General features: G+C 38.8%; 1 protein-coding gene across 10 annotated transcripts in view; it reads left to right on the top strand.

Moving 5' to 3' along the window:
* The window catches only part of PPP1R12B (protein phosphatase 1 regulatory subunit 12B), a 256,766-nt gene that overhangs the window by 112,740 nt on the left and 121,615 nt on the right, over positions 1–22,411 (top strand). The window contains exon 1 of one of the 10 annotated variants that reach the window (XM_010348879.2): positions 7,861–12,479. The exons of the other annotated variants lie outside the window; for them this stretch is intronic. Within the exon in view, the coding sequence (XP_010347181.1) occupies positions 12,460–12,479 (20 nt within the window). The 5' untranslated portion in view covers positions 7,861–12,459. Of the gene's footprint in view, positions 1–7,860; positions 12,480–22,411 lie in introns of those variants that run through there. 10 annotated transcript variants of the gene reach the window in all.

The following is a 22,411-nucleotide window of genomic DNA, read 5'->3' as shown; positions in this document are numbered from 1 at the left end:
TTTAGGATCTGTTTACTAATTAATTAAATGATATGTTGTTGTTTTTCATTACTACATTGTGAGCTTTTTGAGGGTGCTTTTAAATTGGGTTTTCTTCACACCACAGAGCCTAATACATAGATGATGGGTAAATGTTTATTGAATAAAATTATTTCTCAAATGAAAATAAGCTCATGTAGTGATCTACTATGCCCATAAGAGGGCAGCAGAAGAATGTCTGTTGATCTACTTGAGTGTAAAGCTACCAAAGACCCTGTTTTGTGTTTGGATCAGTTTGTAAATGAGCCTATCTATCCCATTCCATTTAAATGTTTTAATATAGAGAATGCAGATATTCTTTTGGCACCTGAAGTCCCTTTGTGCACTTCCACTCTGGCACTCCTTCACACAAGAGCAGCAGGTCCAAGGTATAAAGTTCCCTGGGTTGCAAGACAGGATACCTAGTTTACTCTTCAGCTAAGCCCACAGTTTATGCCTTCTCAGGCAAGCCATTTAACTTCTCTTGTTCAGTTTCTTTCTTTCTTTCTTTCTTTCTTTTTTTAAAGTAAATTTTTATATCTTATTTCAAAGACGGGGTTTCATCATGTTGGTCAGGCTGGTCTTGAACTCCTGACTTAAGGTATCCACCCTCCTTGGCCTCCAAAGTGCTTGGATTACAGGTGTGAGCCACCACGCCCGGCCTCTTGTTCAGTTTTTTAATCAGCTAATTGGTAGAGTTAGGAGAACTATAGGGAATATTAGATTATAAAATAATAGCATTCTAAGTCATCAGTGACTGTCTTAGTTATGTACCCAATATTGTTTTAAGAACTGTGAATATCATAAAAAGGTACATGCCCAAGGTGCTCACATGATACAAGACATCAAATGTACACATAGTAAGCGTGAGTGTATATTAAGGAATAATATATCCTTGAGAGCAAAATTGTGTTTAGGTAGGTATATTAAGAGTTCAGGGAAGATGCATGGTGTAGGATGGAGTGGTCAAAAAGAGCTTCAAATGGAGCCAGAGGAGATTGAGTTGGCCTTTAAGCATATGAAAGGTTTAAATGCTGTAAGAGAATTAATGTTTTTTTTTGTTTTGTTTTAAATTTTTTATAAGAAGAGAGAATGGGGAGGAAAGGTGGGGCAGAAGGAAAGGAGATTAGATTTTTTTTTTTTAATAATAAAAAAAAGAAGAAAGAAGAGGAAGAAAGAGAAAGAGGAAGAGGGAGAGAGGATGGCGGTATTGCTTTATTACCCGGGCAAGAATGCAGTCTAAATATGGGTATGCCTATAATTGTCCTTAATAATGAAGACATAAAAGAAAATGAGGGAAGAGAATAACAAACAAGGAGCCAACCAACATTTCGTTTAAACTTCTAAGTTGATATGATGTGGTACTGATAAGAGTGTATATTTTGTGTATTTAAAGTAGAGAGTTCTATAAATGTTAATTACGTTTACTTGTTCCAGATCTGAGTTCAAGTCCTGGATATCATTGTTAATTTTCTGTCTCATTGATCTGTCTAATATTAATTTTGAAGTCTCCCACTATTATTGTGTGGGAGTCTAAGTCTCTTTATAAGTCTTGTATGTCTGGGTATTCCTGTTTTGGGTGCATATATATTTAGGATCTTTAACTCTTCTTGTTGTTGCGTTGATTCTTTTATCATTATATAATGTCCTTCTTTGCTTCTTTTGATCTTTGTTGCTTTAAAGACTATTTTATCAGAGGCAAAAATGGTAACTTCTGCTTTTTATTTATTTATTTTTGCTCTCTGGTTGGTTGGTAAATCTCTCTCCATCCCTTGTTTTGAGTCTTTGTGTATCCTTGACTGTGAGATGGGTCTGGATGCAGCATACCGATGGGTTTTAGTTTTTTGTCCAAATTGCCCGTCTGTCTTTGAATTGGGGAATTTAGTCAATTTAAATTTAGAATTAATAATGATATATGTGAGTTTAATACTGCCATTTAATATTAGCTGGCTATTTTGCCCATTAGTTGATGTAAATTCTTCATTATATTGATGTTCTTTACTTTTTGGTATTTTTTAGAAAGGCTGATACTGTTTGTTCCTTTCTATGTGTAGTGGTTCTTTCAGACGCTCTTGTAAATCAGGCCTGGTGGTGGTGAATTCTCTGAGTGCTTGCTTGTTCACAAAAAACTTTATTTTTCCTTCACTTAGTTTGGCTGGATGTGAAATTCTTGGTTGAAAGTTCTTTTCTTTAAGGATGTTGAATATTGGTCCCCACTCTCTTCTGGCTTGTAGGGTTTCTGCTGAGAAATCTGCTGTAAGTCTGATAGGCTTCCCTTTGTGGGTAACCTCACCTTTCTCTCTGGCAGCCCTTAATATTTTCTCCTTCATTTCAACCCTGGTGAATCTGACGATTATGTGCCTTAGAGTTGCTCTTCTTGAGGAATATCTTTGTGGTGTTCTCTGTATTACCTGGAGTTGAATATTATCCTGCCTTACTAGGTTGGGAAAATTTTCCTGAATAATATCCTGAAGCGTATTTTCCAGCTTGGATTCATTCTCTTCGTCACATTCAGGTACACCTATCAAGCGTAGATTAGGTCTTTTCACATAGTCCCATATTTCTTGGAGACTTTGCTCGTTCCTTTTTATCCTTTTTTCTCTAATCTTGTCTTCTAGTTTTATTTCATTGAGTTGGTCTTCGACCTCTGATATCCTTTCTTCTGCTTGATCAATTCGGCTGTTAAAACTCGTGCATACTTCATGTAGTTCTCGTATTGTGTTTTTCAGCTCCATCAATTCACTTATTCTCCTCTCTAAATTTTGTATTCTTGTTGACATTTTGTCAAACCTTTTTTCAAAGTTCTTAGTTTCTTTAGATTGTGTTAGAACAAGTTCTTTTAATTCACAGAAGTTTCTTATTATCCACGTTTTGAAGCCTGCTTCTGTAATTGGAACACACTCGTTCTCCATCAAGCCTTGTTTCGTTGCTGATGAGGAACTGGGATCCCCTGCTAAGGGAGAGGCATTCTGATCTTGGGTATTCTCAGCCTTTTTTGACTGTTTTCTTCCCTTCGTTGTGGATTTATTCATCTGTGGTCTTTATAATTACCATCTTTGTAATTGGGTTTCTAAGTGGACGTCCAACTTATTGATTCTCACCGCCGAAATCTGAGCAACCCACTGTGCCGACTCAATCAGCGGCATTAAGATTGATGGTGCTTTTCTGACTCTGCACCAAGAACCGACGCTCCGAGGCGCCGGCAAAACCGCCTCGCCGGTCACAAGAGTCGCGCTGGCGACCCGTGGGGCTCCTCCGCTGGGAATCTCCTGGTGCGTGAGCAACAAGAATTCATGTGAAGGTGTGACGTCCTCTCGTTCTTTGCGTTTTCACTGGGAGCTACAATCCCGAGCTGCTAGTGATCAGCCATCTTGGATCTCTCTCCTGAGAATTATTGTTTTTGAAAACTTAGTATATGCTAAGTACCCTGCTAGATGCATTTAATCTTTGTAACTTGATCAGTTAAGTAATATTCTTAATACACATAAGAGAATGGATTAAGGCTCAGATAGATTAAGGAATCTGTCCACAGTCACAGAATTTGTAATGAAAAGCCAGAATTCAACACCAGGTCTTTTGGACTTTGAGGCCCATGCTTGCTCTTCTACACCTTCGAGAAAATGTGTCCAAGGGGTCAGTCTTCATTGGCCCTTCGTATACCATGAGCTTGGCAATATAAGCATAGTGGTTGGAATCTCTTGATATTTATTTGAAGTGGAGGTAGAACTTCTAGGAAATGAGTCATCGTATAGGGATATATTACTTCTGAAAGTGAAGCAAACTGAAAATTTTCTAGCCTCTCTGAAATCTATATGGGAAATAGGGTTTTTTTGTTTTTGTTTTTGTTTTGAGAACCCAGTAAGAGGTTGTCTTTTGGGTCACCTGGCTTGTCCAGGGTGGGGTGAGGATGCTGAGTATAAGAAGTTTATCTTTGGGACAGTTCCAGAGCGTTGGGCAGGCATATTTCTATTTTAAGAAGTATTTTTTAAAATGGAATTGGTGACAGCAATTATCTGAAGGCTTGTTTCTGATACTCCTTTAAACAATGATTTTTCTTCCTCTTCCTCAGAGTTTCTTAGATAATACTGGATGGTATACTGACTTAGCTTTTAAATTTATTTTTTCTGAGAAAATCTAGTCTTCTGACCTGATAAAGGCAACTAGAGGATGATTCACAATCCTTTTACACTTGTGCTGAAAATGGCTCATTGATCATTGACATGTAAATAAAATATAGTAATTGCTCAAGTATCCTTTTAGAACTAAATTTCTTTGTAATGAAACTGACAGCGTTTAAAAGAACCCTTAGCATACAAAATTCATAAACATTGGGAAGCAAAACTGCAAGCTTAGCTCTATCTATGACAAAAATACACCTGCACAATTATTTTATTTGTCCTTGATAGATGCTTGTTTTTCCTGTCATAATAGGATTCAACCTTTGGCCCTGCACTGTTCTCTAGGGTTACCATATCTCACTCTTCCCTTCACTGTTAATCTTGAAACAGTCTTCTAATTTCACTTTATCCATTTCCTGGCCTTCTATTCATTGTTCAACCTATTGAAATAGAAATTCTGCCCCACGCCCCAATCCAGTGAATTTTTTTCTGGCAAAGGGCCCTGTAAACTTCCTAATTACTGGATTCCTTAGTCACTTCATCTTTTACCTTGAATCATGGCAGCAATTTATAATGTTGACTATTGCCTTCCTAAATTTTTTTTTTTTTTTTTTTGAGACGGAGTTTCGCTCTTGTTACCCAGGCTGGAGTGCAATGGCGCGATCTCGGCTCACCGCAACCTCCGCCTCCTGGGCTCAGGCAATTCTCCTGCCTCAGCCTCCTGAGTAGCTGGGATTACAGGCACGCGCCACCATGTCCAGCTAATTTTTTGTATTTTTAGTAGAGACGGGGTTTCACTATGTTGACCGGGATGGTCTCGATCTCTCGACCTCGTGATCCACCCGCCTCGGCCTCCCAAAGTGCTGGTATTACAGGCTTGAGCCACCGCGCCCGACGCCTTCCTAAATTTTTATTCTACCATAACCTTTGTGATAAAGTTCCCTGGGTTGCAAGACAGATACCTAGTTTACTCTTCAGCTAAGCCCACAATTATTCTTTCCTGGCTCACTTCTACCTTTTCTGTTTGCTCCTTTTTTGTGTTCTTTTTAGCCCTTTTTTTTTCTGTAAACACCTTAGGTATTGTTCCTTAGACTTCCTTCTTTTCTTTCCTTAGGACTCTTCTAGCTGACCTCATCCACTCCAGTTGCTACAGCTAGCACTCAGATCTCTCTTTCCAACTCAGCCTTCTTTGCAGAACTTCATTATACTCATGTAAAGGACTTACTTAGGACAGTACCTGACTTCTTGTAGGCACTCCATAACAATAGCCATTTCTGGCTGTTGCTTTATCTCCTTATTTCTTATTTCCTTTTCCCTTTATCTATTTAAAGTATTGTTATAGGCATGTATTTCTGTAAGTGTTCTCAAGTCCTCTTTAGAAAGAGGGAATAAGCAAACAGGTAAACCAAACAGTTCTTTCCTCTAGCCTTAAAAACTGTGTGTGTGGGCTGGGCGCGGTGGCTCAAGCCTGTAATCCCAGCACTTTGGGAGGCCGAGGCGGGTGGATCACGAGGTCAAGAGATCGAGACCATCCTGGTCAACATGGTGAAACCCCATCTCTACTAAAAATACAAAAAATTAGCTGGGCATGGTGGCGCGTGCCTGTAATCCCAGCTACTCAGGTGGCTGAGGCAGGAGAATTGCCTGAACCCAGGAGGTGGAGGTTGCGGTGAGCCGAGATTGCGCCATTGCACTCCAACCTGGGTAACAAGAGCGAAACTCTGTCTCAAAAAAAAAAAAGAAAGAAAAACTGTGTGTGTGTGTGTGTGTGTGTGTGTGTGTCTCGGAGTCTTGCTTTGTCACCAAGCTGCAGTGCAGTGCCATGATCTCAGCTCACTTCAACCTCCGCCTCCCCAGTTCAAGTTATTCCCCTGCCTCAGCCTCTGGAGTAGCTGGGACTACAGGTGCCTACCACCATACCCGGCTAATTTTTTGTATTTTTAGTAGAGATGGGGTTTCACCATGTTGGCCAGGATGGTCTTGATCTCCTGACTTTGTGATCCGCCCGCCTTGGCCTCCCAAACTGCTGGGATTACAGGCATGAGCCACTGCACCTGGCCCATTCTCATTTATTTTTTAAAAATCTCTTTGCTAATGGTCTTACATGTCATCCAACTGAGGACTTGGAAATCAAACTGGAAGGTTTTTTATTTTTTTTCTTCTCATTTAGTCTGTCACCAAGTCCTGTCTGTCATTCTCCCTAAGAATCTTTCAAGTGCATCCTCTCCTCTCCATCTGCATTGCCCTCTGTTAACTCAGCCTCTCCTAACTTGGACCCTTGACCTTCCTCTCCCCTGCCACACCCCACCATTCCACCATCTGCAGTGCAGCATTAGTGATCTTTCTAATATGCAAATCTGATCCAGTCACTCTCTCCTGCTTGAAATCTGAGAATGATCCTGCAAGCAATGTTGTCCTCCCTCATTTTCTAGGAAGTCTCTTATTCTCTTTAGATTCTGCCCATATCACCCCCCTGCAACATTTTATTCCTGATAGTCCTCAGGTTTCCTCTCCAGAGCTATCTCTTTGTGGCTTTTTTTTTGTCTTAAATTTTAATTATATGTCCAACTCCCTTACAAAATCTTGCTTCAGAACAGACATTCATTTTCATATGTAGTGTCTGAAATGGGTAAAGAAAAATAAAGTGGGGGCTGGGCGCGGTGGCTCCTACCTCTAATCCCAGCACTTTGGGAGGCTGAGGCGGGCAGATCACCTGAGGACAGGAGTTTGAGACCAGCCTAGCCAACATGGCAAAACCCCGTTTCTACTAAAAATACAAAAAATTAGCCAGGCATGGTGGTGATTCCCTGTAGTTCTAGCTACTTGGGAGGCTGAGACACAAGAATCATTTGAACCCAGGAGGCGGAGGTTGCAGTAAGCTGAGGTCGTGCCATTGCACTGCAGCCTGGGAGACAGAGCAAGACTCTGTGTCAAAAAAAAAAAAAAAAAAAAAAAAAGATAAAGTGGGAAAATGGTTGAATAGAATGAACAAAATTAGTGCATGAACCAATATACTATTGACCAAATTTTAACAATGGTAAATTAGGGTCAACCCTAAAACAGAACTGAATAGCTCAGATTCTGAATTTCATCCGTAACCTTAATTCAGTTAAATAATTGTTTTAGAGTACCTAATAAAAGGCAGGCACTGTGCTAAATTTAAAGAGAGAGTACCCCCTACCTTCTTAGAACTTCAAGAATTGTGATTAGTTGTGGGTAGAAGAGATCTTTTTTTTATTATAATCTACAGTTTAGTATAGCGGCCAACATCTAACTTAATGAGGGAAGGCAGTTGTTGGTTTATATGTTACTTTCTAGCGTGAGAAAAAGTCCAATGTGTTTCTTCAGCAGAGAGTTTTAAAAATAACTGTTGGGTACTAGAGTTAGTAGCTGGATGATAAAGTAATCTGTACAACAAACCTCTGTGACACAAGTTCACCTATAAACAAATGTGCACATGTGCCCCTGAACCTAAAATAAAAGTTTAAAAAAATTTCCTTATGCTCGGACTGGGGTGAGCTTTGGAGGGTGACAGAACTGGTTTTGTATCTTTTTTTTTTTTTTTTTTTTTTGAGACGGAGTTTCGCTCTTGTTACCCAGGCTGGAGTGCAATGGCGCGATCTCGGCTCACTGCAACCTCCGCCTCCTGGGCTCAGGCAATTCTCCTGCCTCAGCCTCCTGAGTAGCTGGGATTATAGGCACGCGCCACCATGTCCAGCTAATTTTTTGCACTTTTAGTAGAGACGGGGTTTCACCATGTTGACGAGGATGGTCTCGATCTCTTGACCTCGTGATCCACCCGCCTCGGCCTCCCAAAGTGCTGGGATTACAGGCTTGAGCCACCGCGCCCGGCCTGGTTTTGTATCTTGATTACGGTGATGATTATGGGACTCAGTGCATTTGTCAAAACTCGCAGACCTATATACTAAAATGGGGAAATTTTACCATATGTAAACTTACCTCAGGAAACCTGACTCAAAAAAAGAAAAAAAAAATGCCACTGAGTCTTAAATCAATTTGATTCATCTACAAAGTAGGGTAAGTGGAAAGCGAAAATAATAGACTTCTTTTAGAGGTTTTCTCTGAAGGTGAATCTGATTTAGATCTTTTAGGGAGTTCTTCTTTTCTAGATTCTTTCCTTCATAATCTGAGCTAATGGAAAGTTCAGAAATCCCTGAAATTGTCAGCCAAATTTTGTATATACGTAAGTGCTTTTTAGGGGTAGGAGATTACAGTTCTTATCTGATTGTTAAAGATTGATTCGATTTCAATAAAGGTTAAGAACCTGCTTCCCCAGGTACCCTCTCTTTTTCCCTACTGGAGGCCATCCTAGTGATTACAGGAGCTGGAGATCGATTTCTAGGAGTTGGTGAGAGTAGAGGAGTCCGTGAATCTGCTTGTCGTAATACAGAGAATCTGCCTGTGCTAATACAGGTCCTTTCCTGATGGCCTACTTACATAAGCTAGAACTCCTCCTTCTACCACGTCTGACCTCTAAGCTCTCTCTTTGCCCACTGTGGCCAACCAATTTTTTTCTGGCATATTTAACTTCCTTTAGTATTTAGTATATCCTGGAGAGTACCTGTCTTTCTATATTACTATCAACTATGGTAATAAAAAAGTGTGAAATACAATACATCTCTTTTATGTATAGCTTACTGTTTGGAACAGTCCTTTAAATATTAATGATCATTTTTCAAAGTTAAAAGTTTTTAACCTTAACTTTTAAAAAGTTTACAAAAGTTTTCACAATAACTGTATTTTAAATAGAAATTAAAAATTGCCCATATTCTCACCATCAACAATATCACTGCTAATATCTTTATATATTTTATTTATTTTGAGGTCATGCTGTATATGGTTTTTTCTTCTAAAAAATCATTCCCAGGTGTGGTGGCTCATGCCTATAATATTAGCACTTTGGGAGGCAGAGGCAGGAGGATCACTTGCACTCAGGAGTTCAAGACCATCCTGGGCAACATAGTGAGACCTCATCTCTACAGAGAATTTTGAAAAGAAAAAAAGAAAATTAGCCAAGCGTGGTAGCCTGTCCCTGTAATCCCAGCTACCTCAAGTGGCTGAGGTAGGAGGATCACTTGAGTCCAGGAGGTTTAAGCTGTAGTGAGCTATGATTGTGTCAACTACTTCAGCCTGGGTGACAGAGCAAGACCTTGTCTCAAATAAAAGGAAAGAAAAAGTTATTAAATATTACAGACACCAGGTGAGGTGTGGTGGCTCACACCTGTAATCCCCAGCACTTTGTGAGGCCAAGGTGGGCGGATCACAAGGCCAGGAATTCAAGACCAGCCTGACAAACATAGTGAAACCCCATCTCTACTAATAATGCAAAAAGTTAGCTGGGCATGGTGGCAGGCACCTGTAATCCCAGCTACTCAGGAGGCTGAAGCATGAGAACCACTTGAAAACGGGAGGTGGAGGTTGCAGTGAGCTGAGATCACACCACTGCACTCCTGCCTGGGTGACAGTGTGAGAATCCATCTCAAAAATAAGCAAAAAAAAAAAATATTACAGACCCCCAATCTATCCATCTTCTGATCTGATCAAATCCCAGTGTTTTGCAATATTTGCTTCAGTTGTTAAGAATAAAATATAGTTAAGCCCCTGTGTATCTCTCCTCAGTCTCATCCCTTGACTCTGTCCCTAAAGGTAATCACTATCCTGAATTTGCTGTTTATCATTCTCAAATTTGTATTACTATTATTCATTTGCATACTTATATAATTCTTTTACATGTTTTAATACTTTATGTAAATGATATAATCTGCACACATCATTCTGAAACTTGCTCTTGTCACTTAGCATTCTGTTTGTTAATTGTAAATGCTTATTTTAGCCAATTGTGTAATTATACCACAGTTTGTTTTTGGTTTTGTCCTGTGCTGATGGACGTTCAGGTATTTAGGTCTTTTTCACCCCTAATACTAATGATGCTGCGGTTTACATTCTTGTTCATGTTTCTTGACACAAACATCCAAGAGTTTCTCAACAGTATTTATTTCCAAATGGAATTTCTGGGTCTATAGGATAAGTGCATCTTCACTGGACACTGCCTGCTTGTTCTCCTGTTTACACTCTCACCAGCAGTGTATGTGAGTTTCTAATTCTTTACAACTAGGTTAGACTTGAAATTTTTTTTTTGTTGCTGTTTCGGTAATCTAAAGAAGATGAAATCATCTGTCATTTTAATTTGCATTTTTTTGATTACTAGTGAAACAACATTTTCTCTTAACTTTTCTGGTTTCGTTTTTCATGAATTTCCTGATTACATATTTTGTTGATTTTATTGTTGCCATTAGGTTGGTTCTTTTTTAAAAAATGGGTAAAAGTTTTTTTTATATGTTCCAGAAACAAATATTTTGGAGCTTATATATCTGTAGTACTTTTTAGTTTGTCTTTTGATATCTGTAATTTTATCATATGAATGTTCCTTAATTTATTTAACCATTCCCCTTATTGTTTGAAACATAGGTTATTGCCATACACATTTGTGTGTTGACTTTCTTGGGCTATCTTATTAAAAAAAAAAATTGGTGGTACTCAGTTTGTCTTGGTCTGCTTTGTAGTAAAGGATAAATACTTGAGACAGTTGGCCAGGTCCAGCTGGTATAGCCAATGTGTATGAAATAAAGCAGCATGCACTGGCCCCGTGGGTGCTTGAATCTGCCATGCTTACATCAGTAACACTTGTTCTGACCAATGAACTAACTGTAGAGTGACCTACATAAGTAAAACATTGTCATTGTGAAAGTGGCTTTGGCACTTGAGGCTGGCATGTTTCTAATGGAACAAATGTTCAGATGGAAAAGAATTCAAGATGATATAGTACTTATCGAAGGTAGGTCACAGAAACACCAGACTCACACTTTCTCTAAAGCAAAAGGACTTCTCTGAGCCATACCTTGGTGATAGGTAACTTAGGATCTAGAGCAGGGATCAGCAAACTTTTTCTGCAAAGGACCAGATAGTAAATATTTTAGACTTTTCAAGCCACATGGTTTCTGTTGCAGCTGCTCTCTTCTGCTGGTGTAGCACGGCAAGCAGTAGTCACACAGCCTTACCCATTCGTTTCTGTGTTGTCTGTGACTGCTTTGGCCTCACAGCAGAGCTGTTGAGTAGGCCTGCAAAACCTAAAAGCAGGCATCCCCAAACTACAGCCTGGGGGCCACATGTGGCCCCCGAGGCCATTTATCCGCCCCCCTGCCGCACTTCAGGAAGGGGCACCTCTTTCATTGGTGGTCAGTGAGAGGAGCACAGTATGTGGTGGCCCTCCAGTGGTCTGAGGGACAGTGAACTGGCCCCCTGTGTAAAAAGTTTGGGGATGCCTGCCTAAAAGATTTACTCTCTGGCCCCTTACAGACAAAATTTGCTGACTTCAACCCCTGCAAACTCAGCACTCTTGACATTTAGGGCCAGTTAATTATAGGTCTAGATTCAAGAAATGCTTAGTTTGGCTGAGGGAAATTCTTTTTAAAAAAAATTCTTAATGGAATTTTAGCTTTGATTCCTTGCTTAAACATCAGTTCTGATCTCAGTGTCCAATTAGAGAGGCCAAAAATGACACATGAGCATTTGAATGCAGTTGTCCTAAACTATGAAATCAGCTCATATTTTGATATGTGACACATATTAGATCTAGAAATATTCCTGGTATGTAGCTAGCTTATCAAATTGAGTGGTATGTACACTCTGTCTCTAGGTAGGTTTAACCCATTTATAGCAGATGAGAAATTTGTTCCTGCATTTCTCTGGGTGTCAGGTGTTCCTTTTTTATCTGTCTCTTCACTACTGTTGGCATTTGCCAGCTCACTCTGCCTGAGCCTCAAGTTAGGCAATATTTACAGCTGACTTGGATAGATGCAGCAACTAGGGTAGCTCAAGGGCAGATGAAATAGGATCCACAATGAGAATGCTGCATTTCTTTTTGCGCTGTCTTCTTTCACATGAGGAAGAATTTCTTTCTCTCCCCTCCCTGTCAAATGAGAAGTAGTATTGATGGATTTGGTACGGTGTATAAAACATGCATCTAATGGAATGTTATTTTGGGAACTATTAGCAGCATTGGCTCTGCCGAGGCTCAAGATTTTGCCTTCTTTTCCTTTTCTCCTCCCCTTCCTTCTCCTCCTCCTTAGTAGCAGCTTGTTAGCAAATTACAAGCTTTGCCTCTGGCTTGCTGTATAGCAGTGGCAGTGCAAGCCTTTTCCAGTTTCCAAGGGAGACCGGGTGCTGAGACTGCAGTCTTTCCCAGCAGCCACTTACCTTTCTTGCTATTCATTTCCACGCATCTCTTGACCTTCATTCTGCTATGCAGGCCTGCTCGAGGAGGTAACGCCTGTTTTCTTGGAGCTCTCTTTGTCAAAGGGGGCAGAGGGAAACTAGGGTGGTACAGGGTAAGGCATACGGAGACAGCAGATGTAAATGCTGCAGTTGGGAAAAAGTAGCTCTAAACTGTGCTGTATCTGTGAGCTTGTTCCTATTTGCTATATCTATAGAACTGTTGTAAAGGTGGGAACCCCAGCACTATATCATACTACTTAAAGGACCACATATAAAAATGTAAGATTAGTGTAATACTGCCTTTAGGAAGCATAAGAGAAAAATGAGAACTTTGAGAAGAAAATGGAATCAATTGCTTTTAAACTTAGCTGACTAACAGATTGCATTCTTCTTCTTATTTATTTATTTATTTTTTTTAGATAGAGTCTCACTCTGTGGCTGAGGCTGGAGCACAGTCATGCGATCTCACTGCAACCTCTGCCTTTCAGGTTCAAGTGATTCTTGTGCCTCAGCCTCCCAAGTAGCTAGGATTACAGGTGTAGGCCACCAAGCAATTTTTTTCTATTTTAGTAGAGACAGGGTTTCATGGTATTGGCCAGGATGATCTTGAACTCCTGGCCTCAGGTGGTCCGCCTGCCTCTGCCTCCCCAAGTGCTGGAATTATAGGCGTGAGCCACCCTGCCCAGCCACAAATTGCATTCTTGACAAAATTTTCTTTAATTTATGTTTTATGAGTTGGATCTGGTTTTCAGGTTTGAGAAGAGGGCTTGATAATGTCTTTTAATTGGATTCTTGGGACTTCTAGAGCTGTGATGTTCGGTATGGTAATCAGTAGCCATGTGTGGCTACTTAAATAATTAACACTAAATTTAAAATTAAGTTTCTCCTTTAAGTGCTCAGTGACCACATGTGACTAGTGGCAACCATATTGGGCTGTGCAGGTGTACAACATTTTCATTATCACACAAAGTTCTGTTGGACAGTACTAAAGAAAGTAACCTATGAAATATAAGAAATTTAGTATTTGGCCAGACTGATGAATAGGCATTTTAGGGAGGAGACTTAGAGGCCATTTGTCCAGAATCAGCATAAATATGGATTCACCATGGTTTAAAGCTAAATGGGATCTTTAAAATTACAGATTTACCCCCTTATTTTACAGATGAAGAAACAAGGGTCCCAAGAGATTAAGTGATTCTCTTAAGATCAAACAAGTAATTAATGACATAGCTAAAACTAGAACCCAGATACCTCTTCTTTCTATTGCACCATAGTATTAGCCTCACCTTCCCAATTAGGAACAGCAGGGAAAATTTGAACTAAAATTTGCCTCACAGGGTCCTAGCAACTATAGAGTCAACTGCATCCTCCAAAGAAGAATTTATCCCTAATGTTTTTGACGTTTATAGATTTTTCATGACAGTCTTATAGCATGTTGATGGAAACTTCTGGAAACATAAAAATCATACTTTCCCAAGACTGGTGTGTTGATTATGACAAACTTTTGGGAAATGTCAGGGGATGCTAGGAGAAGTTTAATGCATGACATTGTTATCCATTAGTTCCCGATATTGCTGGATTTGGAAGAAGAAATGTCTTGCTACATAAATCTACATAGCCAGAATACCATGGTACTGGGTGGAGAAAAGTTTTTATTTGGTGCAGTATAAGAAAAGCTATACTCAAAGCGGGAGAACATGATTATAATCCCTTTAGGTATATAACAATGTTACCTTGGGTATTTTAATATCTCCTTAGGCTTTGATTGAGTCATCTGTAAAATAGGAATATATTTTTTGTGTCTATCTGAAGTCTTAGAATTAGATCAAATGACATCTTGAAGTTATAAAATCTGTAGACATAGGTCTATGATTCCCATTATTCCCCTAAGTCTGCCCCCCTGCCCCCACCCCCAGTAGCTGTCCATATATGCTTCCAGGTTGGTATCAAATGTTTTTTGGGGATCTCTGAAGAACTTTTGTCAACATAATCTTATGTTAAGGCATAGTACATTGGCTGGGCATGGTGGCTTATGCCTGTAATCCTAACGCTTTGAGAGGCCAAGGCAGGCACATCACCTGACGGCAGGGGTTTGAGACCAACCTCACCAACATGGTGAAACTCTGTCTTCTCTACTCAAAAATGCAAAAATTAGCTGGATATGGTGGCATGTACCTATATTCCCAGTTACGAGGGAGGCTGAGTCAGGAGGATTGCTTGAACCCAGGAGGCAGAGGTTGCACTGAGCCAAGATCGCGCAACTGCACTCCAGCGTGGGCAAAGAGTGAGACTCGTGTCTCCAAAAAAAAAAAAAAAAAAAAAAAGGGACATAGTTCAATGAATGGTAAACTATCTTATAGGACCATTAGATATTCTGTAATTAATGACCACAGCATCCTTGGTGGTCAGTGTTAGACATATGCTATAAAATATTTACATAGTATGTATTTGATTATATATATTTTTTATATATTATAAGCTATATAATATATAAATATAGTAATTTTTATGGCCAGGCTGTGGTGACTCACACCTGTAATTCCTTCACTTTGGGGAAGCTAAGGCGGGCAAATCACTTGAGGTCAGGAGTTTGACACCAGCCTGGCCAACATGGTGGAAATCCCATCTCTACTTAAAATGCCAAAATTAGCTGGGCTTCATGGCATATACCTGTAGTCCCAGCTACTTGGGAGGCTGAGGCAGAATCACTTGAACCTGGGAGGTGGAGGTTGCAGTGAGCTGAGATGGCACCACTGCACTCCAGCCTGGGTGACAGGACAAGACTCTGTTTCAAAAATAAATAAATTTTAAAAATTAAAAAAAAAAGACATATACTATAAGAGACATCTATAAAAGCTATGTATATACTCAACTTAGTTCCTTTCCTCTTTGGCGTGAACATGTTTAAATACCATTCTCTCCTCAACAGATTTGAGGTATAGGATAGGACTCTAAAGCTACTTCAAGACCCAATTTCCTATTGGATTCCAGACAAAATTTATTTTGTTACCATTCTAGAGCAAGCAGCATTATTCTCTCCTTGGAAATTATGGTTATTTCTTTTTCATTCTTCTACTTGGAGTAGTTTTATTTTACTTAGGTAACCCTATGAACCTTCATGGAGAATATTTCAAGGGAATTAAGACCTCTTCCAAATGAGTTATCCATACCTGGTAAAAATAATTAAGGGGAAGTCTTTAGGATATGATGAATATTGTAGCACACCTATCCTTTATTTTCCAAATTATTACTGATGAGCTTTTAATATGACAATGAGAATAATGTAGTAGTAAGAGTGTTAGTAGTGATGGTAGTAGTTCTGGTCAGGGTAGTAGCAGCAAACGTGTGCCAGGTTCTATTCTAAGTACCTTACATAGGTTTGCATTTAATCTTCACAACTCTGTTAATATATCTGTATATATCTATTACAACTGCTAATATCTTCATTATATAAGAAACTTAGGTTTAGAGTGCCAAAATAATATCCATGATCACCTAGTGAGTAAGTTGAGGAGCTGTGGTGCAAACCCAGGCAGTACGATTTTTATGCCAGCGTACTTTATCACTGCACTTTACCTGTCAAAAGATAGTTTAGGTCTTCTATTGTTATTTATTGTGACTTTCAAAATATTCACTGGTTATTTGCTGGATATTTTGCACAACTTTTTTGTTGTTGTTTTGTTTTGTTTTGAGACAGGCTCTCCCTCTGTCACCCCGGGCTGGAGTGCAGTGATGCAGTCATGGCTCACTGCAGTCTTGACTTCTGGGCTTAAGCAATTCTCCCAACACAACTTCTTGAGACAAAATTTGTCCATTTATAGTGTGTGAATGGGCAGTATAAACTTTAGAGGCAAAGAGTACAAAGTATATCTATGAAGTCATGCTTAATTCTCTGTAATCAATTACTCGAATGCCACTGATTGTGTAATCTCAATATCATAACAAATACAAAGAAAAATTCTTCCTGCCTTCTAGGAAACATAGTAGTTAGATATGGTAATAAAAGGACTTTGGCATCTGAATTCCTTCTCATGCTACTGAACTGCGAGTGTTAGCCTAGTTTTATCTGGATGCCAGAAGGCCAGGGGATAGATGAGAAGCCATGGCCTCCATTATTGTTTTAGTTTTTACTTCTGTTTCGTGAGACTGTATCTCTCCTCTTTGCATAGCAATGAAGAATCCTGTAGCATTCAGGTTCATGGAAGGCTGCAGTGCTTCTCAGAAAAATTAAGGAGTATGGAGTGTGGGCTTGCTCTACCTAGGGGTCAGCAATATTTTTCTATAAAGGGACAGTTAGTGAATATTTTGACCTTTGCAGGCCATGTTGTCTCTGTTGTAATTACTAAACTCTGCTCTGTGATTCCAATAAAACTTTATTTACAAAAATGTTGCAGGCCAGATTTGGCCCAAGATCATGGTTTGCTGACCAGCTGGTCTAGAATTTAGAAAGTGTTACAGAAGGACCTAGTCTCTACTGAAAAGGTAATATGTCCTCAACACAGCTATGAGTTAGGCACATTACTTCCGTGAGCCTTGGAATGCCCATCTGAGATAAAGAAAAAAATGTTCCTTGAAAAACATTTACAATTCAAGTACTGGAATTTATGGGTTTTATTTTTATATGTATTTTGTTAATTAATAAAACTCTCATATTGACACAGGTTACAGAATAGTATGTGTGATATTCGTAGTATGTAGTTTTATAGTATATAAAAGCTATATATAGTTTGTATTGTATATAGACATAAAATCTGGACATATATGCAGTAAAATAAAAATGGGATTATCTCCATGTGGTGGAATTTTAGTTGATTTTTGTTTTCACATTTTTGTCTGTTTTTTTCCCCAAGAAAAAAAAGTAGTGTGATTTCACATGTGTTATTTCAAATATTTAAGATTCCAAGTCAGGTAAAATCTTCCTGATCTTACCTACCAGGTTTTTACTAGTTCTGTTTCTCTCATTCAAAAAAAGAAAAAAACCTCTCTAGAGCAGGAAGTAGGATAAGGGAGCTTGAACCTTTTTTCTTTCACTGTGCCTTCTATCCTGTATGCAAAGAAGAGGTAATAGTCAAGACTTCAGTATAATAGTGATGCTGTATGTTTTGCAGGTAGAAATGGCGTATTAGTAGGTTTGCTGGTAATTCAGACAGGACTCCATGGGAAATTAGTTGCCACCAATTCCAATATCGGACTACAGCTTTAGTTTTGGGACTTAATTTTTTTAGTTTACTCAGAGGAGAGAAATATGTATGTATGTATATATGAATATATATAGACTTTGGAATGGTAGATGCTCGTGTAAAATAATAGTAAATGTTACACACACTGTTAAAATAAGAAAATACCTTTTCTGAGGAGGAGGAGGAGGTCCCCAGCCTGCTGCTGGGTGGGGAGAGGGGGTTAGCACCTTTAGGGCACAGGGAGTGGGAGCTGTGCCACAGCCCATGGTGGGCGCTGAGGTCTCTGTTGATCTGTGCATCCTGACGTGATCAGCGGTGGGCGACCTGCTGATGGCCTCGGGAGGTATTGCCATGGCTGGGCGGAGGGCACGAGTGGCAGCACTGGGTCTGGACAGTGGACAGCTGGCAGTAGTCCATTAGGTGCAGCATCTCACAGAATCCAAAGGACAGGCAGTCCCGCTCACCGTGGGGAGGCTGAACAGGCTCACAGTCCTCGGTGAGGAGAGGAATATATTAAGAAAATATGCAAACCTACCGAACTATAGTGTATTGACACATGTATTGGAATCCAATTTACTAATTTACATTGAGGGAAAAAATATGAGTATTAAAAACATTGCCTTGCTGGGGACCTCTGCTTCAGGCTATGGCATATTTTATTTTATGCAAAGTCTCCCACTGAGAATAACTAAAAAAACTGAATAAATATAAGAAAAAAGTTTTTGAAGGTACTGGACAGTTATGAAGCAAGTGAGAACTTGAGGGATCAAGATCCTGGAGAGAAGGAAACATTAAAAGGGTGAACCCAATGTTTGGTTCTGCTTTTCCCCTCAAGGTATTTGCTGATTAGTAAAGCAGTGACTGTGAGCCTGAGAAACTAGACAAGACTTTGGTAGTCTCACGGGACTCAGGGAACAACTGGAGTTTAGAAAGAGAGCCCAGCAGATACCCCAGACTTTCCTCTAGAACCACTTAAGGACTACATTCTAAGGGCTTACCAGAAATAGACCAGCCCTTGAAAAGGACTGAAGCCTAGCTCAGTCTCAAAGTGGATTAAGGTATTGCCTTAGCCCCCTGGTTCTTAAGGTGTGGTCCTCAGATCAGCAGTATCATCTGAACTAATTAGAAATGCAAATTCTTAGACCCCTATACCAGACCTGCTGAATCAGGACCTCTGGTGGTGTGGTACTCAGAAATTTGTATTTCATAAGCCCTTGAAGTGCTTCTGATCAAAGTGAAAGTTTTAGAACCACTTCCTTAGCCTAACTGCCAGGGGAAAGAATATCCTCTCTGAAGGATGGCAACAATAGTCATGAGTTATCACTCACTACATTCTTTTATTAAATATGCCTGATGTTAATTTAAAAATTAGCATGCATACCAAGAAATAAGAGTTGCCAAAAGACCAAAAGAAAAAATGGACAATAGACAAGTCCAGATACTGATATTATCAGACATGGACTTTAAAATAATTGCCATTAATATGTTCAAGAAAATAGATAAGAGGTGGAGATTTTCACCAGAGAACTGCAGTCTATTAAAAACAATCAAGTGGAAATTCTAGAACTGAAACATAATTGAAATCAAAAAACTCAGTTGGTGAGTTTGCAGTAGTAGACCAGCTAAAGAAAGGATTGGTGAACTGAAAGGCTGGACAGTGGAAAATATCCAGAATGAAGCACAGAGAAATAAAAGGATGGAAAATACAGAAAAAGTATGATAAATCAGTGGAACATGGCCAGAAAGGTCTAACATAAGTGATTGGAGTCTCAAAAGAAGACAGGAACTAGCTGCATTGTTCATGGGACACAGTTTTTTACTTCAAAACATTACTGATGGTCAAACAATGGTTATTCACACCTGAGTAATTTGGCATGCATTTTCTTGAAAATAAAGTCTACCCATTGAGTATTTGTTGCCAATTAAAAATCTTTAACTTTTTTAAACAGCACCTTGAAAAAAAAATTTAAACTTTCAAGCAGAAATTAGAATTTTAGAAAACTTATATGCCATTGTTAGGTAATATTGATAGCTTCCCAGTATTTGAAGACTGTTTTAACATCAAAGCTGATGTTAAATAATTTATTTTTACTATTATTATATAATATGTCAATATTGGGAAGATCTGCATAATCATGCATGACTAAGAAGCACAAGATAGACCACAGGATTTCAATGTAACAGAATATGAAAAATATATTAATATGTTTTAGAGCAGCATTCCCCAATTTTTGGCACCAGGGATTGGTTTTGTGAAAGACAATTTTTCCATGGACTGGTGGGGGCATGAGGGATGGGGGATGGTGATGCTTTGGGGATAAAACTGTTCTACTTCAGATCATCAGGCATAAGTTAGATTCTCATAAGGCGTGCACAACTTAGATTCCTGGCATGTGCAGCTTACAATAGGGTTCACATCCTTCTGAGAATCTAATGCCGCGGCTGATCTGACAGAGGGTGGAGCTCAGGCATTAATGCTCACTCGCCTACGTCCTGCTGTACAGCTAGTTTCTAACAGACCATAGGTTGGTACTGGTCTGTGGCCTGGTGGTTGGGGACCCCTGTTTTAGAGTACACATTGTAACTAACTACCACTTGTGTTTTGGTGTAGCATCAAAGAAAAATATCTCCCAGTTATCTGAGAAAGCTATCACAATACTTGCTTTTCCAACTATATATTTGTGCAAGACTAGATATTCATGTATTTTAACCAAAATAATATATTGATTGCATAAGCAGATAAGAGTATCCCACTATCTTCTGTTAAGCCAACATTAAAGAAATTTCAAAAATGTAAAGCAATGCCACTCTTCTAATTTTTTGTTTTGGAAGATATAGGTTTTTTATATAAAAAATAATATTGATGTTAAAATGTACTAGGGCTATTATTTTTAAATTTATTTGACACATAACTACATATTTATGAAGGTACAGTTTAATGTTTTGATGCATACCTATGTTGTATAATGATGTAATCAGAGTAGTTAATATATTCACCATCCATGCATATATCATTTCCTTGTGATAAGAACATTCAAAAGCATCTCTTCTACCTGTTTTGTAATATACAATATTGTGCTGTTAACCATCATCACCTTACTGTGCAACAGAACATCAGAATTTATTCCTCCTATCTAATTATAACTTTGAACCATGAACCAACCTCTCCCCATCCTTCTCTCACCCCTTCCCTCCCCAGTCTCTGGTAACCACTGTTCTGCTCTCTGATTTTATGATATTAACTTGCCCCGTCTTTTTTTAGATTGCACATATTAGTGAGATCATGCAGTATTTGTCTTTCTGTGTCTGACTTATTTCACTTAACCTGATATCCTCCAAGTTCATCCAGGGCAAATGATAAGATTTCATTCTTTTTTTTTAATGGATGGATACTGTTCCATTCTGGATATATATGTTTTCTTTACCAATTCTTCCATTTTTTAGGACTCAATTCCATATTTTTGTTAGTGTCAATAGTGCTGCCATAAACATGGTAGTGCAGATTTCAATATACTTCAATATACTTCAGTATACTTCAATATACTGATTTCCTTTCCTTTGGATGTATACACAGTAGTGGGGTTGCTGAATCACACGGTAGTTCTATTTTAAATTTTTAAAGGAACTTCCATACTGTTTTCCACAATGGCTGTACTAGTTTACAATCCCCCCAGCGTGTGTAAGTGTTCCCTTTTCTTCACATCCCTAGCAAAACTTGTTTCCTTTTGTCTTTTTGATAATGATCATTCTAAGTACTGTGAAATGGTATCTCATTGTGATTTTGATTTGCATTTTTCTGTCCTTCGGGATGTTGACCATTTTTTCATATACCCATTAGCCATTTGTATGACTACTTTTGAGAAGTAAATGTCTATTAAGTTCTTTTGTCCATTTTTAAAATTGGGTTTTTGTTTTGTTTTGTTTTGTTTGCTGTTAAGTTCCTTATATATTCCGGATATTAACCCCTTGTCAGATGTATAGTTTCCAGATTTTCTTTCCCATCCTGTAGTTTGTCTGTTTACTATGTTTAATAGTTTCCTTTGGCATGCAAAAGTTTTTTAGTTTGTTGCAAACTCATTTGTCTATTTTTGCTTTTGTTGCCTGTGCTTTTTAGGTCTTATTTATAATATCCTAGCTTGCCGGGCGTGGTGGCTCACGCCTGTAATCCAAGCACTTTGGAGGCCAAGGCAGGCAGATCACCTGAGTTCGGGAGTTCAAGATCAGCCTGACCAACATGGCAAAACCCTGTCTTTAAAAAAAAAGAATCCTAGCTTAGCCCAATGTCATGAAGCATTTCTCCTATGTTATCTTCTAGTAGTTCCATAGTTTTTGGTTTCCATGTAAGTCTTTAATCTACTTTAAATTGATTACTTATGTGGTAAGAGGTAGGGATTTAGTCTCATTCTTTTGCATGTGGTTGTTCTACTTTCCCAACAGCATTTATTGAAGAAACAGTTTCTACCCTAATGTGTGTTCTTGGGATCTTTGTCAAAAGTCAGTTGGCTTTAGGTGTGTGAATTTATTTCTGGACTTTCTATTCTGTTTCATTAGTCTATGTGTCATTTTTATGCCAGCATCATTCTGATTTTATTATTATACATTTGTAGTATATTTTAAAGTCATGTAGTGGGATGCCTGCAGCTTTCCACTCAGAATTGCTTTGGTTATTCATTTTTTTTTCTGGTTTCATATGAATTTTAGGATTTTATTTCTATGAAGAACACCATTGATTTGTTGTGTGTGTGTGTGTGAATTTGTTTTTTTTTTTGTTTGTTTTTTTTAGACAGAATCTTGCTCTGT

Source organism: Saimiri boliviensis, chromosome 14 (genome assembly GCF_048565385.1).
Source record: "Saimiri boliviensis isolate mSaiBol1 chromosome 14, mSaiBol1.pri, whole genome shotgun sequence".
Taxonomy (NCBI): Eukaryota; Metazoa; Chordata; class Mammalia; order Primates; family Cebidae; genus Saimiri; species Saimiri boliviensis.
This window is presented reverse-complemented; position numbering and strand designations above follow the sequence as displayed.